This window comes from Clytia hemisphaerica, unplaced genomic scaffold (genome assembly GCF_902728285.1).
Source record: "Clytia hemisphaerica strain Z4C2 unplaced genomic scaffold, Clytia hemisphaerica genome assembly, whole genome shotgun sequence".
Taxonomy (NCBI): Eukaryota; Metazoa; Cnidaria; class Hydrozoa; order Leptothecata; family Clytiidae; genus Clytia; species Clytia hemisphaerica.
Genome location: NW_027103247.1, coordinates 494,014 through 519,245, shown reverse-complemented (window position 1 = coordinate 519,245; position 25,232 = coordinate 494,014). Strand labels below are relative to the sequence as shown.

General features: G+C 34.6%; 4 protein-coding genes across 5 annotated transcripts in view; 1 reads left to right on the top strand and 3 right to left on the bottom strand.

Moving 5' to 3' along the window:
- Positions 1-4,732, top strand: part of LOC136816850 (pre-mRNA-splicing factor ATP-dependent RNA helicase DHX16-like) — a 33,921-nt gene extending 29,189 nt beyond the window's left edge. Inside the window, exons 7-8 of the mRNA XM_067073214.1 lie at positions 2,492-2,607; positions 3,439-4,732. Of these exons, the coding sequence (XP_066929315.1) occupies positions 2,492-2,607; positions 3,439-4,096 (774 nt within the window). The 3' untranslated portion in view covers positions 4,097-4,732. The remainder of the gene's footprint in view (positions 1-2,491; positions 2,608-3,438) is intronic.
- The window catches only part of LOC136816477 (ubiquitin carboxyl-terminal hydrolase 9X-like), a 259,670-nt gene that overhangs the window by 119,994 nt on the left and 114,444 nt on the right, over positions 1-25,232 (bottom strand). The window lies entirely within an intron of this gene.
- Positions 8,106-11,248, bottom strand: LOC136815516 (uncharacterized). The gene is made up of 5 exons (XM_067072003.1): positions 11,207-11,248; positions 10,909-11,070; positions 10,147-10,638; positions 9,768-9,959; positions 8,106-9,351 (listed from the first exon to the last, which is right to left on the bottom strand). Exons 1-5 carry the CDS (start codon positions 11,240-11,242, stop codon positions 8,632-8,634), a joined length of 1,602 nt encoding a protein of 533 aa, XP_066928104.1. The 5' UTR covers positions 11,243-11,248; the 3' UTR covers positions 8,106-8,631.
- LOC136815359 (uncharacterized) lies at positions 12,144-15,202 on the bottom strand. 2 transcript variants are annotated; one of them, XM_067071828.1, is made up of 6 exons: positions 15,028-15,078; positions 14,377-14,418; positions 13,921-14,182; positions 13,224-13,387; positions 12,900-13,086; positions 12,144-12,653 (listed from the first exon to the last, which is right to left on the bottom strand). In XM_067071828.1, exons 1-6 carry the CDS (start codon positions 15,044-15,046, stop codon positions 12,227-12,229), a joined length of 1,101 nt encoding a protein of 366 aa, XP_066927929.1. In that variant the 5' UTR covers positions 15,047-15,078; the 3' UTR covers positions 12,144-12,226. The 2 variants fall into 2 exon arrangements, with proteins under 2 accessions (XP_066927929.1, XP_066928006.1); XM_067071905.1 differs by having other exon boundaries at positions 12,145-12,653; positions 14,377-14,732; positions 15,028-15,202.

Below are 25,232 nucleotides of genomic sequence, written 5' to 3'. Positions count from 1 at the left end.
ATTCTATTGTTTAAAATAAAAGTTTAATTCAAAATAACTCAAAAACCGGAAGAGCTTTTTAGATAATTCTTATTTTATTTGTTTTGTATTTTTTTTTTTACAGATTTTTATTTTACCAAATTGAAACACTCAAACGTTGTAACAAAAAAGTCTCGAGAAAGGTGTATTGCTTTTCTCGACCAACACGATGAGGGGGCCCCTCCCCCGATGAGCCCTATCAATATCAGCAGCAAAAATGTCTAAGATTAAGTGATTGCAAAGATCTACAACCTTTTTAACACATTTATCAGGGGACTCATCGTCAGCCAACTTTTCCATGCCATTAATTCTTAAGCCTTGAATATTGCTCATGATGGTCATTTTGTTTGGTCATCTACAGACCTCGAAAGCATAGCATTCTTATCACATAAAATATCGACTTTGTTTTTGAGTTCAGAAACTGACTTTTCTAGAAATTCAATCTTATGTTCATGATGAATGCTATCTTCCTCAAGAGAAAGAATTCTTTTTTCTTGTTTGTCAAGACGATTGTACTATTTTGTAAAGAGATTTTTAATGTCAGCAATATCTTCTTTAGTAGCCAATTTCTTCCCAAACTCAAGTAGTTTCTGCTCTAAAATGTCTTCTTGCTTGGCAGCATCAGAAGAATTTCGTAGAACTCTATCTACCTTGACTCATGATATTCCTCAAAAAATAGCAAGTAAAACAAACAACCAAATAATCAGCAAAAAAACAATATTTCAATCAAAGATAAGCAAAAAAAAACAAGCAAAAAATTTCGAACGCCCCTCAAATCAAACACGCTACATTGGCATGACCGTCCAGTTTCGTTGGTCAGGGTCAGATGAAAATAGTTTACACTCTATCGTAGAGATTTGGGAAAATGTCTCTAGAGTTTTAGCGGGAATTTGTTTGTTTAGTTTGATTTAAATATAACGGCCTAAAATGCCACTTGTTGAAAATAAATCTTCCTTGTAAATTTATTACTAGCTCCCTAAAAAACTGCGTGCGCCGCTAAGCGTTGATAGGTGTGTATTTGTACCACCCTGAATCCCATACACGCTCACGGCAAACGTCAAGTGTGAGCGGACTCTGCGATGCCGGCTAAAACTAGTGTTTAAAAATTTGACTGTTATTTTATAAATTTCGTTATGTTTTCTAAAATTTCACCTCTAAAATTTATATCTCACTTCCATTTTTGAAGCCTTTGGATGTTCTTAACTTTTTCAGATTTAAGCCTGAAAATGTTCTTAACATGCTCTTATTTTCGCCATTTTGTTGGTATTTTTGTGCGTTTTTCTAAGAAATCGGGTGTTTTAGAGTCACCAAAGCCTTGTTCTTAACATTTTGGCCATGGAAGCCTTATTATGTTCTTATATAGTTTGTTCTTATCAAATAAGTTGAAAATGATTGTCAACAACAACAAAGTGCTAACAAAAATTCAAAACTTCACTAGTTTGTTCCTATAAAAAAAATTGTACGTCTGTACGTAACATCAAAGATACATTAATGAGAAACAGTATTTCTTTATCAGGTTTCATGCTCTTCACAATTATTCAAAACTTCAAAACTTCAAAGATATACATTTTTTATTTATTCTTTATTTATCGTTAGTACGAAACAAAGCAGTATACAAAAAGACTAATTAAAACCAACATGACAATCTAATATTTACTGCGGAATAGTAAATAATATTATCAAAATTAAAATATTAAAATCATTAAAATATTGAACACAGTTTGCAAGAACAATATATTTCTGCTTTCAAAATTTTGGTTTTAAAGCACTCTACTGAGTCTGATGTTTTAAAATCTCATTTGGCAGTCTATTCCAAGCCTGTCCTGCCCGATAATTGAAGGAGTTCAAGCAAACGGCATTTTTTGGTAGTGGAAGTTTGATTTGAGCGCCTCTTCTGAGTTTTGGAGTATGTGAGCATGTGGGGAATCCACATCCTCATCATCGTTTCCAGTATCACGCTGGATGATTTCAAAATGGTTCAAGTCCAATTTATTTCCAATATTGTTGACGCTCTCATAAACTTCCACTAGCATGAGTTTGAGATTTTGAGTATGAATTTATTTATGGGATAACATCAGTTTCTATACAAAACTTCCATTCTTTTTGCTCTTTTTACTATGTCTGAATTATCCATCTAGCAAGGTTCCTAAGTAGCACGTATCTCCTCTAATATGTTTTGATATAGGGGATGCGTATTGTCTACAATATTTCTGTCCCCACTTACCCCCGTCTTTTCTTTTTCCTATTTTGATTATGCGTCGTAGTAATACAACAACTTCTCTTTTTTTTCAATGATTGGATGTGACGAAATTATGTAAATTCATGCAACTTTTGGTTACCCCAAATTTGTGGTAACTCACGGACGAGAATTTAATACACGATATGCATCCCCTATAACAAAATCAATTCTGGGGATACACGCAGCCTAGCAATATTTATTGATTTCAATATTCTTTCTGATTTTTTTTCACAGGTTGGATATAGCATAAGATTCGAAGATTGTAGTTCAGAGAAAACGATAGTTAAATACATGACTGATGGAATGTTGTTGAGAGAGTTCCTGGGTGAACCTGACCTCGAAAGCTACAGGTTTGATCTTGTTTTATAGACACAATTGTGATGTTCATGACGTGAATGTTTTATTCCTTAAAAGACCGGATGTTTGCAACTGCAATCACCGCCCTAAATATTTGGCACAGAAGGGGAATTCCCTCAAAACTATAAAACCGCAAGTGAATTCTAAGTGCTTTAAAGTACGGTTAGAAAGTAAATTCTGAACTCCGAGTTTTAAAATTAGACTTAAGACTTAGCACCTTAGGGTTTCATGATCTAAAAGCTCAAAAACGTTCCAATATGGCTGAGAACATAGCCTGGAAGCCACTTAAGCCCTCCCAAATTGAAAAATCCAAGTGAACAAAATATTATTTTGAGTTTTTAATTAGAATTCGTGTGGCCCAAGTTTAACTGTTGATTTGACTTTTACAACATGTGATATCCCTTTAAAAGATATATAGAGACTTAATGAACAAAAGATTTAAAATGGTTCTGTCAAAACCTCTTCAAACGTCACGTGATTTATTTTAGCCATTTGATTCGTCAAAAATTGTGACGTGACGTTCGAAAATCTATCCATATCTATCCGTTATCCATATAAACAGCCCCTGAATAATGCGACGCCGGCACTGGCCTGTAGTATCCTTCAAATTTACTTAATAGATCTTATCGGAGTTTTTGATTTTTCTAAAAAAGCGATGCATTGTGGGATTGCTTCGGGAGTATTACAATAGAATTCCTTCGAGGAATTATTATTCTATTGTAATACTCCCGAAACAATCCCACAATACATCGCTTTTTTAGAAAAATCAAAAAATCCGATAAGATCAATTGTTTTTATTTCATTTCATTATCCCCTCCAAACAGCGTGATGATCATTGACGAAGCACATGAACGTACCCTTCACACCGATATTCTGTTCGGGCTGATCAAAGACATCGCCCGATTCCGATCCGACATAAAACTCCTTATTTCAAGTGCCACGTTAGATGCAGAAAAATTCTCAAGTTTTTTCGATGATGCGCCAATCTTTCGTATCCCCGGTCGACGTTTTCCAGTAGATATTTTCTATACTAAAGCACCAGAAGCCGATTATTTAGACGCATGCGTAGTAACTGTTCTTCAAATTCATTTGACACAACCACTCGGTGACGTCTTAGTCTTTTTGAGCGGTCAGGAGGAAATCGAAACTTGTAATGAACTATTACAAGAACGAGTTCGTAAACTGGGAACCAAAATTAAAGAGTTGCTCATACTCCCAATCTATGCAAACTTGCCTTCAGATATGCAAGCTAAGATCTTCGAACCCACTCCTCCTGGTGCACGTAAAGTTGTCATAGCAACCAATATCGCAGAAACATCACTCACCATCGACGGTATTGTTTACGTCATCGACCCTGGGTTTTGTAAACAAAAAAGTTACAACCCTCGTACCGGAATGGAATCTCTGGTGGTTACCCCCGTCTCGAAAGCTTCAGCCAATCAGCGTGCTGGGCGGGCAGGGCGTGTGGCCAGCTGCTGGTAAATGTTTCCGCTCTTTACTGCTTGGGCGTATAACAACGAATTGAAGAAACCACATTCCAGAAATTCAGCGTACGAATCTTGGCCAACGTTGTTCTGTTGTTAAAAAGTGGGTATCAATGATCTCATAATTTCGATTTCATGGATCCGCCACCCGCGGAAACGCTCATTTTAGCTTTTGGAGCAGTTGTATGCTTTTAGGTGCTCTAAACCACAAAGGTGAATTGACCAAATTGGCCGCAAAATGGCGGAACTTCCAGTTGACCCAATGATGAGTAAAATGATTCTAGCTTCGGAGAAATATAAATGTGTCGAACAAATTTTATCGATATCTGCCATGTTATCAGTTAATGCGTCAATATTTACAGACCGAAAGATAAAATTGTTCACGCGGATAACGCCCGAAAGAACTTCTTCCGCCCCGGGCGGTGACCATTTTGACTTTTAAATGTTTTTGAGCAATGGGTAGAGAGTGGGTTCAGCACTCCATGGTGTTACGAAAATTTCATTCAATTCCGTTCGATGCGAAGGGGCGCGTGACGTCAGAGACCAACTGGTAGGTTTGATGGAGCGAGTGAAATCGAACTTACAAGTTCGCCGCACGATGCCGTTGCGCCACGTAAAGCTATCACGGCCGGTTNTTTTCAATAATTTGAAGCAAATTTCAAATTTTTGGTGGTGATGATGACATCATTTAACACCTTTTGTACTTTTACTCACATTGAGTACGTTTTATGACTTTTTTTGTAAGCAAAAAGTTGTTCAGCATGAAAAACCCTTTCCAACGGTATATAATATGTCCATGTTCAGAGACATCAAAAATTTCAAAAAAATACAAAATCCGCCATTTTGAAATTTCCACCATTATGGAAAATGCCCAAGGTGTGAAAAGTGTCACTCGATGGTTTTTTCACTCCTAAGGACCTAACGAACACATTTAATCAAAAAATTTCATGTGTACGCAAATTTTGGGTTCCCTAAATAAGCCTGAAATTCCCCTTGGGACCATTAGGCAGAAATTCGTTTAAAAAACATAACTTTTTGGTCAAAAAGCATCAACAGAGGAGATCAATTTTTGATTTTTTCATCATTTTACATAATGGAGAATAACTTTTAGAGATACGAAGGCATTCAGTTTCCAAACTAAAGGGAATAGTTGTAAAAGTCGAATTTGGTTAAAACGGCCTAAAATCGATTTTTGTCAAAAAACACCAAAGAAGGAGAGCAAAAAGCCAAATAATTGTTTTTTGACAGCAGTTTTCGGGTTTTTGTCGTGGTAAGATATAGTTCTTCCGTCAAAACCATTAAGGGGTCATTTGACCGGATTTCAGTTTGCCAGCAGACTTGTTTTAGCAGTATATTTTTGTAAAAACGCTGATTTTTGCAAAAAACCTCCAAGAAGGAGTGCAAAAAATGTTTTTTCAAAAATTTTGAATTTTTTACTAAAAGGCAATTCTATTGGTAGCAATTTTCAAAAAAAATTAAATTCTAAAAACCTTTACTTTGCTGACAGTCAGCATTTTTCTCAAACAGGTAAAATCGAAAACACCACGGAGGAGTGCAAACTCCAGCCTCGTTTTCAAAATCGTCCAGGATAGACTTTTTAAGACCTGGGTTTCCATAATCAGCATAAAATTTCCGTTCCAACGGTATATAACAACCCCATTCTTTTTTAGGGTTAAGCAAAAATGCCATTTTTGGATTCTGCTCCCCGACTAAAGAAGTATATTGGCCCTATATATGGGTTCATTCTTTACTATAGGGGATAAATTTGCCTCGAAATGTTCAATCTCGGAAAGGAGTCGAAATACCACACCTTATCCGTCTAAAATATTCGAAGAAGTATATTGGCCCTATATATGGGTTCATTCTTTATTATAGGGGATAAATTTGCCTCGAAATGTTCAATCTTGAAAGGAGTCGAAATACCACACCTTATCCGTCCTAAAATATTTGAAGAAGTATATTGGCCCTATATATGGGTTCATTCTTTACTATAGGGGATAAATTTGCCTCGAAATGTTCAATCTCGGAAAGGAGTCGAAATACCACACCTTATCCGTCTAAAATATTTGAAGAAGTATATTGGCCCTATATATGGGTTCATTCTTTACTATAGGGGGTAAATTTGCCTCGAAATGTTCAATCTCGGAAAGGAGTCGAAATACCACACCTTATCCGCCTAAAATATTTGAAGAAGTATATTGGCCCTATATATGGGTTCATTCTTTACTATAGGGGATAAATTTGCCTCGAAATGTTCAATCTCGGAAAGGAGTCGAAATACCACACCTTATCCGTCTAAAATATTCGAAGAAGTATATTGGCCCTATATATGGGTTCATTCTTTACTATAGGGGATAAATTTGCCTCGAAATGTTCAATCTCGGAAAGGAGTCGAAATACCACACCTTATCCGTCCTAAAATATTTGAAGAAGTATATTGGCCCTATATATGGGTTCATTCTTTACTATAGGGGATAAATTTGCCTCGAAATGTTCAATCTCCGAAAGGAGTCGAAATACCACACCTTATCCGTCTGAAATATTTGAAGAAGTATATTGGCCCTACATATGGGTTCATTCTTTACTATAGGGGATAAATTTGCTTCGAAATGTTCAATCTCGGAAAGGAGTCGAAATACCACACTTTATCCGACTCAAAAGGCTTTAATTTGGGTCAAATTATTCCTCAAAACAAAATTTTCAAATTGCGGCTTCATTCTCTTGAATTCGGTAAATAGCCGTCTGCTATATAGAAAATGACTCTAAAGGCTCACATTTGGCTCAAATCATTCCTCAATTTTTTTCATTGCGGATCAGATAGCGCTCTGTTATATTAGAGTCGGGACGAATGAATAGAGAAGAAGTGAATAGCTTTTAGCATATCGAGCTGCTTAATTTCGATCTTTACCTCCAATTACACAAGAATAAAATAAAACAAAACTCTGATTAACATAATAATCGATAAAATATAGAAACGATAATCAAACATCTCAATCGGTTCATGTGAAAAAATAAATCAGACCTGAAATAGATACAAACCGTCTTTTGCATTTGAAATTCCTTAAAAATTGAAAGGCCTAAATTCATTACTTAGCGAACTCTAACCAATAGGTATTCTTTGAAGAAACAGGAAGAAAAGTGAATTTTATTTACCTAGTCTAAAGAAATTAGAAGTTCAAACTAATAAAAAATAATTGACAGTGAAACAACTCTATCAGCAGTGTTGATTATCATTTTTAATTTTTACATGATAATACTCTACTCACAAATTTCGCTATCTAATTCAAATCCTAACAAAAGTTACAGCAATTTTTGTTTTGTTTTCTACCAATTATATTTAGATTAGATAGGCACTGAATATGAAATTTCACTAAAAGTGTGACATTAATTGTCCACTATTATAAATAAAAATACCAACATAGCTAAAATCATTTTCAAAATAAAATTGAAGATCTATATCTCAGTAAAATCAATGAAAATACTTTTTACTGACACTTTCATTGCCAACCAGCAAGTGCAGTCTTCAATTTGGCTTTGAAACTAGCTTCTTTTTTCTCATTCCACAAGTCAATAAAATATTGGACGTAGAAAACGAAGTGCTCTTGGCTCATGTGCTTAGCCGACGCTTTGATACACTGTAAATAAGAGTTAAATTGTTCACATATGCTGGTGTTAAAGCCCATGCCATCAAGCCCCCTTGAACTGTAAACGGGTGAGCAGTTATGTCCGAAGCTGTGGAATAGGTCATGGTAAAATTTGGTTAACCGAAAGAATAAAAGTTCTCTATTTAAAGAATACTCTTCAAATGAGCAAGCGAAATCGTAAAATACACTATCGGGAGCAGTTTTGAGGTATTGAAGAAGAGAGTAAAAGGGGTCTTTCCGTCCTTCACCACCGTTGACGATATGGCCACCGTTGACGATATGGCCACCGTAGCAGTGCCCATGAGAAGGACAGAACCATAAAAACAAGAAAGATGAGCCACGTTTCGACATGTCAGGGTATCGTTTCGAACACGAAGACGTTGTCGGCTCATCGTCATAATTGCTGGTCGATTTGTTTGATTTTGATTTCGATTTCTTCTTTTTTTCGATATCGTAAAGACGATTACTACGGACCGGCGCTCCATCCTCTTTGAAGTAGTAAAAGGCTCCCGTTTTAGCAGGGTTATATTGACCAGCTCCTTCTTCAGCTTCTGGCGGAGCTACGCACTGTGCCTCAACTTTCAAGATTTCGTCAATCAGACATTTCAAGAAAGAAACCAAGTCATTGTCGATCGTGGTATTACTCGAGAAAGACTTGATCCAGTTGCCAACGTACCGACTGTATTGTCTTGTTTCTCTGATGATTTTTTGGACTTCGTCTAAGGATAATCCGTTCTCGATTTCTAACAAAGGTGTTATCACGTTGATAAGGTTATGTGGCAAAAATGCGCGCAGTGGTGCATCATAGCTCAAAACGTTAAGGCAGCGCTTTGTTGTTGCAAGCTGATCCGTCGTCAGATGTTGCAGGAAAAATCTCTTTGCTAAGGGTTTACAGCCTTCTGAAAGCAAAGAAATAACGTTTTGTTTTTTGCTTAGTTTGTTCTGCTATAGGCATTTCTGCAAGTTTCTGGTCCGGGACTTTCGCCGTAAACAGTTTGAGAAAATCTCGAGCACTTCTCACGTTTTCGCACTTCTTCTTGTGTTCATCTTCATTTTCATTCTGCGACTTTTTGGGGTAGGTCAAGAAACATCGATCGAAGCGGCGATTAGGGGTTGGTACTGTTACTGCTTCGGGGTTCGTTTGTTCAATGGGTGTAATTGACATGTTGTGGTGCAAAATGCCGATCTTTGTACCATCACAAGCCAACACTTTGGGATCACAACCACACCAAGTACAGCTTTTACGAAATTCTCTGGGTTGGTGACTGGCCCAAGAGAAAAACAACTTCGAGAAGGTTTTCGCAGAAACAAAGGGACGTGTTCCCAAACATGTGTATGTGTTGGAAATCCACGATGAGTAGGATGAAAAGTTTGACTTCATTGTGGACACTGAATCAACGAAGTCCCAACAGAGCTTTTCGGTAAAGCAGGTTTGTTGAGAGATTCGATACACTCCATCAAGCTGTCCATCCCATTTCAACGTGCACTTATTCTCCGAGCAAGACAGTTTGTAAACATCACACGGTATCATCGTCAAATTGGTGTAAAAGGATGCGGAACATTCTTTGGTAAACAAATATCCATCATCATCATCTTGTGGCCAAGGTATCTAAAATAAGCACCAATTATCAAGCTTAAGTAAAGGAAGAAGAATAAAAAGGTACTCTTTCTATTACTATTTCTATCAGTTACTATACATTTATTTACAAAAAAGCTAACATCGCACTGCTGGGTAATGTTTTTAATTTATAGGTGCTCTTTATTTTACCCAAAAGAAGTCGTGTGCAGAAGGATCTTTCTAATTCATACCATAATATACTGACCCTGTCTCAAAGAATCTTAAGCAAGTGCTTTTCAGTATTACGGTAACACGGGAAACAAGAAAACGATAAACATTTATTAACAGAACAATATGATAGGCAAATAGTCAATAAAAAGATTTTTAAGCTCTAGAAGATCCCATTTTCAGTAATTACTGTCAAAGAAACAAAATAGCACATTTTTGTAAACTCTTGAAAAACATACCTCACAGGCACATGTGGGCAGAATAGGCTTTGGATAAAAAGACAATTTGAAGTCTTTGTCACGTAATGCTTGAAGACTGGATTCGTAATGCTGAAGAAACTGTTCCTCTAAGTCTTCACGTTTTAGGTTGACATCACGAGCGTATGGTGAATAGAAGGACCACTTCCCGGTCGATGAGTCAAAACCATTGGTCTATAAAACAACATTCAAAATTTAGTGATGAGAAAAAACAAGTCGTTGCAGCTTCTCTTTATTTCTTAGAACCTTTTTACTCATTTCTGTCCTAAACTTTTACAGTTATTCCACTGATAACCTGGAAGAGCCACAATAAAAATGGAAAAGTAAAGCTTTTCTTAAATATTGTTCAATATTTCTATACCTTCTCAAAAGGGTTTTCATCAATTAGTGGCGAGTGATCGTCCTCTTGTTGATCTCCATCAGTATCACTATCAATTTCACCATCACTTGGTACATTAGGTTCAGGCGTCTCACTGCGAAGTTGCATCAAAGGATGATTTTGCCAGTTCTCGTCAATGTAGCGTTTGAACACCTCCAAATGATCACAGCGTTCACCTTCCTCTAAGTTCCGAAGCAAAACTTTCTTTGAATGAGCATGCATACACAAGCCTGATGAGCATTTGACATACACGCGTGTCTTATCGTTTGAAGCGAAGATGTGCACAAATTGGTGACTGGAAATTGAGCGAACGGAAAACTTTTCAATCGTTTCGGCCGATGATAGCAGAATAACATCTTGTGAAACAGCCTCTAATGACATCTTAATTTTGCTAGCAACAACTGTTCCCATTTCCATGTTCGACTGAGGAATTGAATAACCATGTTCGTTAGATTCGTTGAAATCGATGTTAAACTGAAAATATAATAAAAGAAAGAACGGAGAGTGAGCCGGTGAAAATAAAGTAAAAAATATACAATTTTATACTGGACATTATAACATCTTAACACAGAAAAGATCTATTAAAAACCAAACTTCATTATATGAATTTATTTTCTCAAAAGATATATATTTTAAATTTATTTTCAACTTTCTCAATTTTCAACTTATGATCGTGGAGACACGGGAAACTATTGGTACTGAAATCAAAATACATAAACGATAATTCTAAAACAATTGACTAACCTCTTCAATAATGTTTTCAAGCAAGCGAGCGTGCATACAACTTTCACCATCCCAATCCGATGAACCAATTGTTGTCGATAGCACTTTAAACGTTTCACACGTGCATTGTATGTTAATATAATTGTCTTCAACGTTGCGAGTTGTGGTCACGAATTCGTTGAACTATAAGATTTATAAAAATGACCTACAATAACAATTTTCGGAGAGCACACAGGAATGTCTAATCAAAACAATTATATTTTGTATATACATCAAAGATAATGATAATTAATATTTTCAAGGTTAAAACGTATCTTACTTTAATTAATCCAGAAACAGAATTATAATCGTTCATCACAACAGTTTGGAAATAACGATTTCTAAATCAAACTGGGCATTACAGGAGGGCTTCGCCCTCCTATATAGCCCATGTCGTATATATACGACATCGGCACTTAAAGGGTTAAACAAAGTGAAAAAAAAATTTGAAAATGTGATTTTTTGGTGTTTTTCAGCATTTTTGAGTGATTTTAGGCCAAAAATTGAGAAATTTAAGAAAAAAAATAATTTTTGCAATTTTTCTTTAACCCTTTGAGTGCCAGGGTCCTTTTTTCTAAGTTTTTTTTTAAAAATTGCTAGTTCAAACTTTAAGGGCTTATATCTTCTGATCTAAATAATATCGTAATAGCTCGTTGGATAGCTTAAGTCTCCTCTTTTTTGGGCGCCTTCGGCGCCGCCCGAAAAAGGGCGTGGTGGGCACAAGGGGGGGGTAGGTTAGGGAATAAAGCATAGGCCCGCTGCGCGGACCTGACTGAACTGATGGAAAGGTGCCCAGTGGTAAAACTTCAAATCGACTCACTAGAAGACAGAATAAAGTAAAACAGGGCCAAATTTGAAGGTTCTTGGATCACTCGTTGACCAAAAATAGTCAAAAAACGGTCAGAATCTCAAAAAAGTGAATTTTTGTCAATTTTTTGCATTTTTTTGACTTTTTCGCTTAAAATCTCGCTGGAAAGACTCACTTTTGAAATTTTTTTTGCTTGACCATAAAGGACAATCTAATTCCTACGAGTTCGACCAAAAATAACGATTTCTAAATCAAACTGGGCTTAAGGAGGGCTTCAATAATTTTATTACGACATCGGCACTTAAAGGGTTAATAAATCATTCGTATTTAATATCAATTTTGGTTCAGCCAGAGGAGATAAAATCTAGAAAAAAAGCTGAAATACTAGTCAGTTATTATCTAAAGATGGAAAAATATAAGGTTGTTTTTTATTTTTGTTTCTTGGTTTTATCCGATAACCGACCGTTAATTCAATCTCTGAACAATTCAAATTTAATTAAATAAATAATTTGTAAAAACCTTTGTTCGTTTTTTGTAACTTCCACTTGGAATATATTTAATATTGAAAGCGTTTTTCAATATGAGAAAGATGATTTTTTTCATAGAAATGACAACGTCTTCATCCTCGAGTGCGTCATCAAAGGATTGGATCATCAAATTTCTTGGTGAAAGACCATTTGGTGCAAAGTACTGCTCCTTCTTAACGCCAGTGTTTTTCCTGTACGCCCACTTATGGTAATTTGGTAAGGAAGAAATAATTTGAAATTGACATTCAATTGGAAGATTTTCGATTTGACCAAAAGTCTGCAACGATTGCAGTATGGCAGATTTTTCTGACGTAATACTAGTACTCATTTTATAATTTAGTAACTCTGTCTTCCACTGTCTAGAGTCACCAAGTCCAACCATCTTGTAAAACCTATAAAATAAATAAAGAATTGTGAAAACGTTACGAAGTTTTTGTTTTTCTTATAAATTTAATTTGAAAATCGAATAGATGTTTATAATACCAAAAGACACTTAAAAGGCCCGTTTAAAACAAGAAAACATTTACACTTAAACAAGAAACAAGAAGAAATACCAATGTTTTATTGCTTTCATACTTTACTTATTACTTGTCTATCTTTAGTTGCTCTTAGTGTGACGATGGAAAACAAACTCTTACTCAGTATTCGGGCAATTTTTCTTCGTAAATTTAGCCATTCGTCGAGTAAAGAAGACAAATCCAGGCGCATTATCACCGAACGACTGCTTGAATATGGAATAAGCAACTGGTAGATTTCTCTGAATGGATGACTTGTTGCTTTGTGTCTTTTGGTCAAAGATTTTTGAATTTCTGTCTGATGTAGAACCTTGTACAAAGAGAAATTAAAAATAAAATTACTTTTTGGTTTATAGATTGGTATACAATAAACATAATTTAGATTAGCCAAATTAACTTCAACCAAAAAGAGGACCTGCATTAAAACTATGAAAAAGAATTCCTTACTATTTTTAGTTTCGATTCGACGATGTTGAGCAGCAAGAACATCCCAAGTATTATAAATCGACACAATATTGCAATGCTTTATTTTGAACTTTGTGATAATGTCATTAAACAATGTTTTCCAGTTGTTTTGAATAAACCCTTGATAAACACCTGTTTCAAACGATCTGGAAAAAAATAGTATTTCATGTTACCTTTAAGCTCAGTTTTCAAAGTTTTCCTTTCAATAATGAGATTTATATAAAAAAAGTAACTTTTGAAATTAAAATACATTAAATCCATTCAACAAGATGGTTTCAGCCCACTTTTTAGGTATCCCAAACGAAATAAGGTGCCGCAATGATTTAGCTACCCTTAAGAATTTGCTCCTGGGTTAGGTGCTCCCCTTCACCCAAGAACCTTTTTGTAAAAAAGCTTTGTATGCTATGAAGAATGGCAGCACAATGAAAAAAAACTGAAAAAGAAAAACAAAAATGAGAAAGTATGGGCCAAAAAATTTCAACTTATACTCTGAAGTATTCCATTTGGAAAATACAGATAAACAAACAGCCCCTAGATAGAGCCTCTATACAGGTAACCCCATAGATTTGCTAAATTTTAGGCCAAAACTCCTCACTTGGCCTAGGGGCCCTTAAGAAATCCAGGGGGCTGAAACCATGAACAATATTTACAAAAGAAAATCTGATAGTAAATTATTTACCTTAGATATAGCTGATTTTCCCCACAAACTTCAAATATTAATGGCATAACATAAAAGATACCATCAGTGCATTTTGAGTAAGTCGATAGTGACAAAATTTCATTTTCTGCAATGAGCAAAGATGGAGTTCCTGTAGATGGGAAGTTCGGATCAAATAAGCTTTGTTTGATCAAAGCTTGGAAGTCTTGTTCAAGAACAATTGCTTCTCTACATTTCATAAAAATCTGTAAGATTTCACAGGCTTTAATTTCATCTTTGAAGTCTAAAAAAGATAAAAAAATTGATCAATTCTAGAAATTTATCAAATCTGATCAAATCTAAAATTGCATAGATGAACAAATGGATCTGGATTAATTTTTTAATAAATCTTTTAAGAAATTAAAAAAAAAACAGAAAAAACTTGCTGATCATTGATACATAAATCTATTGAAAGTTTTTTAGATATTAACGGTGTACCTTTGGGTTGATTTTCAGCTGAGACAAAATCTTGATCATCATCTAGAGTATGTATTGGAAAACATGTATTAGAAATTTCGAATTTTGGAATTTAATTGCATGCCAAAGGTTAAAATAACTTAATAATGTGCAACTGTCAGTTTGTAGTGTCAAGGTAGTGTCAAGGTAGTGTCAAGATAGTGTCAAATAGTGGAAAGGGAGCTAACAACAATCTTTTTTTCTAGAATATAACAATTGTTATAGCAGGTCTTAAAAAGTCCTGTTATATAGCAGGACTTAAAATATTGAAAATCATATATAATTATAATAAAGAATTGAAAACTCCCTGAAGATGGTCAAATGTTGTCGTGTTCATTCTAAAGAAATATATAATAAAAAACTTTAAAATTTAGTATCATTAATTTTTTTTATCTTGTGAAACATGCAGTCATTGTTTCCCATTGGATAATTATTAAGGCTAAGATCACAAATAATTTTTGCTTGTGTTATTTTTAGATAAAAATTCTGTCTGTCTGTCTGATGTCCGGTAAGTCAGTAATAAAAGTTACTAGAAATTTTAATTTGCAAACACAAGAACACAAAATATCTTCTCCAGCCTAAGGAGAGCAGACTTTTGGACTAAATGTTACAGAAATTTAATAAAAAACTGACCTGCTGATGACTGTTCCATGGCTTATTCTAATTTATACAAAAAATGTTCTTGAAATAGACATTGAAATTGAAGGCTGAAAAAAAACGTGATAACATGTCTTATGTAGAAATTTGTAGTTTTAGGTGATATTCCTTAGAATTATTTAGAGTTCCCTTTAAACTGTATTGCGACAATAAGCTCATATTGCTAAAACAAAAAGACATACATCAAACTGAGAGAAGAATCAACCTGCAGGAAAGTTGAGATAAAAGCAGATAAAAGTTGAAACAAATGATTAAAAAAATGAACAAATTTTCTATATGACTATGTCTGCTATATTTTTTATTCAATAGGCCGTCACGTTCTCCAAAACAACTATTTTAGGGGTACTAATTTCTGGTTGATTTTTCATTTAGATTTTGATTTGATCTGCTTAAGTAGGTATCCTTTTGGAGACCTCAATGATATCGACCAAATACTCTGAAAAATTGGAATCAGTAAATTTCAAAAGACATAAATAAAGAATTGTTTCATAGCAAAACACAGAAAAAATGGGCTCTTGCGGAATTGCCTAATCCTGGCCACACCACATGTATTTTAAAGTATACAAGGCAAAGAAATCTATAAATTTTAATTTTTAAAGATTTCCATAGAAGGCCCTATCTCTGCCACCCTCTCCGCCTCACTAATTCTGTCTCCCTTTTTCATTGTATAATACAGAAAATATCAATTGAATTTCTTTAATTGCTAAATGTGAGGGTTGTGGGGAGTCAGAAAATAGAAAGGGGTGACAGAGAGATAGGGCCATCTATCAGTCTATAAGATGAGTATATACATTGATTTTTGCATTTCTACTAATCGAAAAAGGAACAAGGGAAAGTCATAAAAAAACAAAAGAAACACCAATGAACCCAATTTCTGGTGTTTCATAACGATGATGGGTTGAAGAGATTTTACAAAAAATTTGATCCGTGTTGGCAATAGAAAAATTTTTCTTATCTTATATAAAATTGTTTTCTCCTACTTGACTTGATTTGAGGGATTTCCCTGATGACTGTTGGAGATTAAAAAAGATTCACTCATAAAGACAAGATATGCGAATAAGTTAAACAGTTTTATGAGTGTAAGAGCTTGACAGTTAAGGAAACTAGCTTAAAAAAGAGCACCAAAATCAATTTTGCCGTGTTTAACAAAAAGAAAGAAGTAATGGAAGATATCAAAGGAATTTACTACCTAAAACTAACTGTCTAAAGCGCGTGCCTCTCAAATCAAAACAAAAGCTAATGAGAAACATGTTGTGGTGACGTTAAACTAATGGAACATTCTATCATTCAACTAAGCTAACCCAATAAATGATAAATCAAAAACCCAGTGCAACAGTAAAATTCCATGAAAACAGCCGCTGGTTTAATCACGCACTACTTTACCTACCATTTTGAGATACATTACGTAATGAAAATAAATAGAAAGCAATGATTGGTTATTTCTATGTCGCGAGATAGTGCCTTTCCGTCCCACTCAGATCGGAGTTTTACAGTGGAATTTCTCTTGTTTTGGTTTTTCGTGATTTTGAAGATTAAGATTCAGACTCAGTTTTTTTTGTGTGGGCATCTTAAAGGGAGGGCTTTGACAGTTCAACTGTTAGTTGTAAGTCTCACAGGTTGGGCAGCAGTGAAATCTGCACTTTTTCCTCAAATGGTGGAAATTTCAAATTTGGACCACACATACCCTTAAGGGAAGAAATTTTCGCGAGAAGAAATTTTCGCGGAAGAAATTTTCGCGGAATTTAATTTCGCGAATTTGGGCATAATTCGCGAAATTAAATTCCGCGAAACACACCAAAATGGCTAAACCGCGAAATTAAATTCCGCAAAACACAAATATTCTCACAATTAAAAAAATCACCCCTAAAATTGGTCTTTTTAGGGCAAAATAGGGCTTTTCGTAGAAAAATAATTCCCTCAACCGCGAAATTAAATCCCGTGAAACTTTTGAAATCGGCTCATTCGCGAAATTAAATTCCGCGAAATTTGCCATTTTGAAACTCTGATTCGCGAAATTAAATTCCGCGAAAATTTCTTCTCGCGAAAATTTCTTCCCTTAAGGTAGCTAATGTGTGATGTGATGTGACTATATGGTCTCACTTGTTGTTTTGGTTTACTTTTGTGATCTCGCTTGGTCTCACTTTTGTTTAGAATTTTCACCTTGAAAACAAAGGTAGAAGAGACAAAAGTTGGCAGTCAGGCACATCCTGGCAAATGCACGGGGTGAAGCATTTGCATGGGGTATTCGTCACCCAGTGTAAATGAGATAGGACGTCTCAGGCTAAAAGCGTGAAAATGAATAAAAATGAACTTCAAACTGAAAAAGGGAAAAAAGGAAGAAAACTGGGAAATTTTTTTTTTCATTAAAAGTTTCTTCAATCTTCGAAGACAAAATTGACCCATGGAAAAAAAAATTCATCTATGCAGTTCTTTGAAATGAAGCAAAATATTTCCAACCCGGTTCAATTAAACTGGGTATTCGGCGCTATTACGTCACTTTCGTTTTCGACCCCGTTCATTTGCCAATGGTTGCAAGTGAAAAATACCCCGTTCATTTGCCAGGATGTGCCTGACTGGTTGGGGGCAAAATTGGGGGCATTTGTCTATCTCCATTATCTTGTATATTTCAATGCAGCTTTGCTAGGCTTTGCTAGACTAAAACAAGACAGACAAACCAGCCAAACATACAATGACATCACATGTAGACATATTTAACCATATTTTTGGTCCACCACATGTGCCAGCTTGGCAGCCTAGACAAATGTTAAATTTTCTTTCAGAAAAAAGACTATAATTTGTTTACCTTTATCCTTGCAGCTTCCCAACATCCAACACAAGCCAAATGAAATTACTTTCGATTTCCCGTAGAAATTATGCGATGAAAAATCCGGGGGTCACTAAATGAAGACTTTCTTTTCCGCACAAGTTATCTTTCCTTATAACGAATTATTACTTTTCAATATAATTGTTAAATATAATTTTTGATTACAAAAATATTTTACATTGTATTTTAAGTTTGAAAAAGTCGATTCTACTTAGTTCTTTGTCTAACCTCCGTCTCAAAAGAAGTCCCAGAATCCCGAGATTTTGGCAGTCGGGCGTTCAAAACAAAGGCCTTTTTATTTTCCGCCCACTTACGAAATTTTCTTTAAAATAGGCATTTAAAATATCAAATTTAAAAATAATAGTATAAAACCTTATTTTCTACCGTATAGTCCTTCTTTTAAAACGAAAAAACAAAATACACTAGAAAAATAAAGAAATTACGAGTGTTATCAAGCCACCCAAAATGAACTTTCATTCGTCGCGCGTCATTGGATTGTTATACGTCACGATCTATTGTCAACCATTGTCCAATCCCGTAAGCGATTGAAATGCCGTCAGTAATAATCTGAGAAAGAGAACAATAACATTATGACATCACACAAATAAATTACGCTGGGGAAGTCCGCGAGGACAACACACGGTCTTAACTTTTTTCCCTCGTAAGTTTGGGGGGAAAACGAAAGTACTCTATATTTTACGTATGGGGAAGTGTAAGAAAGATTTACAAAATAGAAAAGTTTCGTTTTGGTGTAAAGAATCAGTATTGTGAATTTAAGCAAGTTTCTATTTTGCAATTTTTCTACAGAGCTAACTAAAGATTTTTTCTATTGTTCTTGCTTGATTGCCTCTAAGGATAAGTTCCGTAGGTATGAGGCTATCGAGACAAAATGTGACGAATTTGCACGGAAACAAAATTTAACATTTGTCTAGGCTGCTTGGGAAAAACCGTGTGTTTTGTTTTTTATATAAACTAGCCGTATTGTATTTAAGGGTTGTGAAGTGATCCAGCCAGACAGTCAGGATTAACCCCCTAAGTAGGAACAAATTTCTTGATTTCTTAAATACTCCTATCTAAGATACAAGTACTTATTTAGGCATATTTTTTATTCTAAGCACTTTTGGTGGGTGGGGAAGGGTGGAAAATTTTAGCTTTTGTAAAAAATATCTTAAATAGGAACATTTTAAGGCTCTCTTTACTAGGGTGCGCCCTCGTCAGGATTTTCCGCGCGGAACGAGGAAGAATTTACAAAAATGAACTTCAATGCATTAGTACTTACCTTTAAATCATCCAAATCTGTTAATTCTTTTTTTTAAATCAATCAGGAATTATCAGGGAAACAAGTAAAAAAAACTGCATCCAGGTATCTATTTTCTTTCAAAAGATATTTATGTTTTTTGACGTCAAGGGGAAAACACGACTTAGCGCTGACCACGGCACCGGAAAATTCTCAAACCACATTGAAACAAATGGCTGTCGCTATTGAGCTGGTTTATCTTTTCAATCACGGTTTTTTTAGTAAACCCAGGGTAAGATTAGGCTACAATCTATCACAATACGCTTTATTTGAAAATCTCAGACCGTCTGGAATTTCGAAAAATAGAAGAAATCGCGATTTTTTAACAAGATTGCGGATTTTTTCATTTAAAAGCGCCATACACCATCTGAAAGCATTTCCAGCTCATTAGCGATAAGCTAAAATTTAACAGTCATCTGGCCGATTTTCAGACCGCACCGGCAAAACTTTACTAAAAAACGGGATTTTATGTGTAACTAGACCATTAATATATAATAAGCAGTGGAATCTGCCTGGAAACTTTAAAATGCAATAATTCAATACTGCATTGATGAATCTTTCTGAAATTTGGAATACAGTTAGAAAATACCTAAATGAAAACATAGATAATAATTGATACATGCAACTTTTTTTAGTGTTAGTCTAAAATAAAAATCTCTAAAATATTCTAACCTTAGAATAAAAAATATGCCTAGATAAGTACCTATATCCTAGATAAGAGTATTTGTGAAATCGAAAAATTTGTTCCTATTTAGGCGGTTAATCCTGACTGCCAGACTTCACCTCAATTCACAAGTTGCTAGTAATACTAGTCGTACTGTTTTTAAGGGTTGTGAAGTGATCCAGCCAGCCCAGAGTCCACCTCATTTAGCCAGTAGTGGTGAACAAAGTAAAGAATGAATCTGATTGGTCGATGGAATAATATGTCCTTCAGTCTAAAGAATCATCCAGGCTAGTTCAATTTATTTCAATGAAGTCTTGATAGGACTTGTAAAAGTTGTGTTTTCTGTGTTTTGTGTGTTCGATCGATATGGTTGCAAAAAATTCATTTTTTATGATTTAGCAGCAGCAACAAATCACTAGCGAAGTAAGATACACTCTGAAAAACCCCTAAAGAGACAGGGTCCTAAGCCTTATGAATAATACCCCAAACACACCACACAAACCACGGAGATACAACACCCGCCTGGTCAGCCTGGAATTAGTGCACAGTACGCCAAATATATTTATTTGGCGTGAGGCAGTAATTGCTTTTGGAGTATTGGCGTAAGTAGCAGATTTAAAGTAAGATATTGGCGTAAGTCAAAGCTCTTCAAGACAAGAGGAGCACCACCATTCTAACGCCTGATTTCATTATGGCAGGTTTAGGTTTAGGTCCACATCAGTTTTTACTGCCAATATGTATGGAATTATGTATAATACCGTGAGATTGGGTAACTTGCATCAGTGGAGGCTAACATGCATAGCCCTCCAATGAATGACCTGTCTGGTCCTTAAACTACAAAGTTAAATCAAAACCAAAATGGTAGAGTAGAGCTACAAGCTGAGCTGCATAGTTCATTTGTTTGGAAATTTTGCTGCTTTGATTGGTCAGTCATTTGAGGGCTATGCATGTTAGCCTCCACTGATGCAAGTTACCCAACTTCACGGTATATTGTATATAATTTTGTTTACTAATCTAGAACCTGACCTGCATTAACAAATAAATTGATAAAAAACAAAAAATGCACCCACCTCGCTCTCCCTTGACCCCCATATAACAACGTTGAGTGTAAATAGAATATAAAGCACTTTTAATTCATTAATAACATCAGCTTCATTTGCAATACTCCAACAATATAGGGGGATTGTTTATTCCTTTTTATAATAAAGTACCGGTGTTTACTTTGTACATTGCGGTCCGCAAACCATATTGTCGAATATTGTCAATTTCTTGTGTAGTCTGAGTAGCCCTTTAGAGTATACCTTGAGTGGTCCTAAATCTGACAGCCCTGCCTGTGATTTCGCACTTGTTCGACAATACAGTTGTTCGACAATACAGTTGTTCAACAATTTTGCTAAAATGTCGAACAACTGAGCTGTCGCACAAGTGTACTGTCGAACAAGTGACCTAGGACCGCCCTGCCTAATCGCGACACTCCAAATCACTGTTATGAAAAAATTCTATGTTTACAAACATTCCTTCTCTAAGTTAAACGATAAACTATTGCAAGGACTCTTGAAACAAAACATCTAACAAGATGGCTATAATGTCAAGATGTCAATTAATGTGAAAAATTATTACCTCTATTATTCTGAATCTGTTTAAAACGTTAACAATTTATGTAATAAAAAATTATGTTTTGTATAAGAAGCACAATTATTGTAATTTGGTTCAAATCAATGTGTATTAAATCTCTCAGTTTAGTTGACACTTTGGTATCTTCATTGCGTCACAGCGAAAGGTTTATTTTTATTTTAGTTTGTATCTTTGAAAGGCCCCATCGGATTTAGGCAGGGCTGTCAGATTTTGGACCACTCACGGTAACTATAAGTTTACATATATACTTGTGATCAAGAAAAATTGAAAGTTGAATGTTGTTGAAAAATTAAGCATTGGAGTAATGACTGAAACAAATGAAATAGCATGTGTGTTATTTGTAAAAATCATGTGGATGGTGCACATAAATGTATAATATGCAATAATATTATTCATATTATTTGTGGGACTGGTGTAGAATGTTTTAATTGTAAACCAAAGCCTAAAAGCCTCTATAGTTGCAGCAGTTGACTAAGAACTTAAAAAATAGGTGTTCAAATCATTTGAATTAATAAATCAACTTATATATCTTTGGATTCCTAAAATATGGCTCATGGTCATGATTCATTTGACTTTATACATTTCTTTCTTAGAAGTACCAGCAATTCAACTTTAGGCATGAGAATCAAATATCCCCAAAACCCCCTGCAATTTCCTATATACTGCACCTTTTGGCGTGCACCTCAGTTTAAGGTATGTGTTCACCTTTCTTGACACATTCTCTTTAATTGATCATATCTTTAGAACAACAAATTTTTATATGTCAAAAGTATATATTTTCTGAAAGCCAATAATATTCTCTTTCTAATGGTAAAAGTTTCAGCTGAATTTAAAAAACTGGGCAGGATATAATTAAGATCTTCTAAGAATTTTAACCTTGTACCTACAGCACCTGACCCCGAGAATGTAGGTGAATTTTGAATCAGACCTGAAAGATGTAGATTTGCATTTTAGAAAACATTGAATGTTTTCAACGAGATTTTGAACTCCCAAAATCCTTTCCCAGGGGTTAGTTTCATTACTTGTGATAGATAGGCTAATTTTTTTGGTCCTTGAAGTTGACTCCCATTTTCGTTATAACCCCCAGAATGTAGATTTGGTTTTATGGCTTTAAATCTAGTAATAATAAAATGTTGATATTTTTTCAATTTGATTAATTATAACAGCAAATTTTAGAAATATTTTGTGCCAAAACAATATTCTAAAGAGCACTTTGTTATTCTGAAAATTGAATTTTTTTCGCTTTTTAACCCCCAGAATGTAGGTGAAAAGATTTGGTTGTTGAGAGCGGAATTTTAGTATTCATTGGAAATTATTGTTCCCTAAGTGAAATTTATGATTTATAAATATACCCTGACAAAAATTTAACAAAGATATTAATTTTATTGTGCTACAAATGAGGAAAAGTAAAACAAAGGACGAAAAGAAGAGACATGAAAATTGTTTTTATTTTCTAGGTTGAAAATTTTGTGTTAAAATATGTAAATAATGTAACAACACCCCTGCCTCACAGCCCCAGTGGAACTTTTTTCATCAGCGGGACAAAAATTTCTACTAAAGTCCCAAATGGGGATGGAAATTCTATTGTTCCAAACTTAGGCAAATCTTCTGATTGGGCTTGGGTCCCAGTAGGTCTGGGACACGTCGTAAAAGCTCAAAATGTCAACATTAATCATCTCTCAGGTAGTACTTTCATGTAATGAAAGTACAAGAAACAAGTTTTATATAATTTGACAGACTTTTCATGTCGGGTTATGAAGGTCCCCAAATTGTAGGTCAACTAACCCCAAAAGGTAGGTCAAACATTTTCGTCAAAATATCTAACTTAGAACAATAAATATTGAAATGGACTATTTTCCCCATTTCCTTAGTTCATTAGGAATAAGAAAATACCCTATCATCATAACTTAATTCCAATAGATTTCGATTTAGAGAGGATTTATTTAAAAAAATGTCTCAATTCGGGTAGTATCCAATCAACTTCGATTCAGATTTCCGTTGGAAAAAATTAATTCAAGTTAAAATTTCATGTCTAGAAATAATAAGTAATATGTAACAGTATGCCCTGAAACAACTTTTTATGAAGTTGAACTATCGTTAAGGCTACAATGCTTGAAAATGAGAAACCTACATTCTCGGGGTCAGGTGCTGTACTTTAAAGAAGTTAAATTCACCCATAGCTTTTGAATTTTGAAAAAATAATTTCGATACTATGTTCCCAATAGATCGAACTAAAAAAGTGTCTTGGGATTTTTTTTGGAATTGACTTAACTCTTTAAATCCTAAATTCTGTAAAAATATCGATAAAAAAGTAAATTTAAATGTGATTTTTTCAGTTATCTGTAAATTGAGGAAAAACAACTCGGTTAGAAATAAAATCCTAAGACACTTTTTAAGTTTGATCTTTTGGGAATCTCATAAAAAAAGAATGAAGTCGATATCTAAATGCTATGGGTGACTTTAACTTCGTTAAAAGTAGTATGGTGTGGTAAAATTTCGTTTTTTTCTACATCAATTTGAAATTTTTAACGAGATGATTGCTGTTTATTTGAGTAATCAGTGAAATGTGTCAAAAATATTACTACTCAATAGAGGTGAGAATAAACATCAGCTGAATTCTCTCTTTTGTCTTTGTTGTTTCCGAAAGAGACAATTATTTGAGTAAATAATCCATCATAAGACGAACTTTGTTTTGAAATTTAAATGGTTATAACTCTGGATCAAAAAAAGATTTTAAGATCGCAATTATACCAAAATGAAATCCAGTAACTTTTCTTCCACTTTGACTGAAAAAAAATTTTTTTGACAAAAAATCGGAAAAAAGGTGTACACATACCTTAATCAAATAACAATTCAGCGTGGACTCTGCATCGTTTCCACACTGGCCGCCGTGCCGCCCCTCCCAACAGCAAAGCTTTTTCTTTCCTTTCTAATAATGTAAATGGTGCCTTAAAAATTGAACATCGAACGATCAAATATTTTTAATCGAATCATCTGTCGAAATCAAAACATAACAACAAAACAAAAACTAAAATTTGCAAAATTGCTTGTGTTGGTTCTTGGCCAGTTTTGATTTGTTTTCTTGACAAAAATTTAACAAATTTGATTACCTTCGTACCTCTTTATCATTGAATATCCACTCAGTTTTGCAAGGTAAATTTAGTTCACTAAAAGTGCACTCCCTGGAGGAGTCCTCACGGGACTTGCAAAAACCTCTCATTAATTGACCCTATTTGATACTTGATACTTGCTTTTAAAAGTCAAGGAATGATGAAGATCCTTTCTATCACTGTTCGAACTAAATATCTTTGCATTTAAAATAAAAGCAAAACAAACATTTAAAACAAAAGAACCACTGTTTAGATGCGTGCCCACACGTTAATTTGATCAACTTCAGATTTTGGGTCCGTGTTTCGGCTTCTGGCAACTATTTTGCTGTTCACTCCTAGAAGTTAAAGGTACATGCCAAACAATGAAGCAAAACTGCTTCGCTTATAAATTCGCTTCACAAAAAGTTATTGACAAAAGAGTGATGGGTGGTATTTCTCTGCTTGCTATAAAGCTAGTACTGGCTAAAAATAAATAACAATGACATTTTACTAAGTAAGGGGAGCCCATCCAAACTCAAACTTACCATGGAAAATGTTGTTTGAATGTCAATTGCATCATCTCTGTTGCAGTGATGTCACATCATTTGTGTTGTCAGATAACAAGTTTATGGATTCAAAAATGCCATTATGTACCAGATGCACCAAAAATGT

Bases quoted from the DNA above. Each gene is read 5' to 3' on its own strand.
- LOC136815516 (XM_067072003.1), bottom strand. From the start codon at position 11,242: ATGAACGATTATAATTCTGTTTCTGGATTAATTAAA. The intron at 10,639-10,908 runs GTTAGTCAATTG...TTATATTTTCAG, and splicing joins TTGAAAACATTATTGAAGAG to TTTAACATCGATTTCAACGA. The intron at 9,960-10,146 runs GTATAGAAATAT...GTTGTTTTATAG, and splicing joins ATGAAAACCCTTTTGAGAAG to ACCAATGGTTTTGACTCATC.
- LOC136815359 (XM_067071828.1), bottom strand. The intron at 13,388-13,920 runs GTAAATAATTTA...ATTTTTTTCCAG, and splicing joins GAAAATCAGCTATATCTAAG to ATCGTTTGAAACAGGTGTTT. The intron at 12,654-12,899 runs GTAAGAGTTTGT...TTTATTTTATAG, and splicing joins AAAAATTGCCCGAATACTGA to GTTTTACAAGATGGTTGGAC.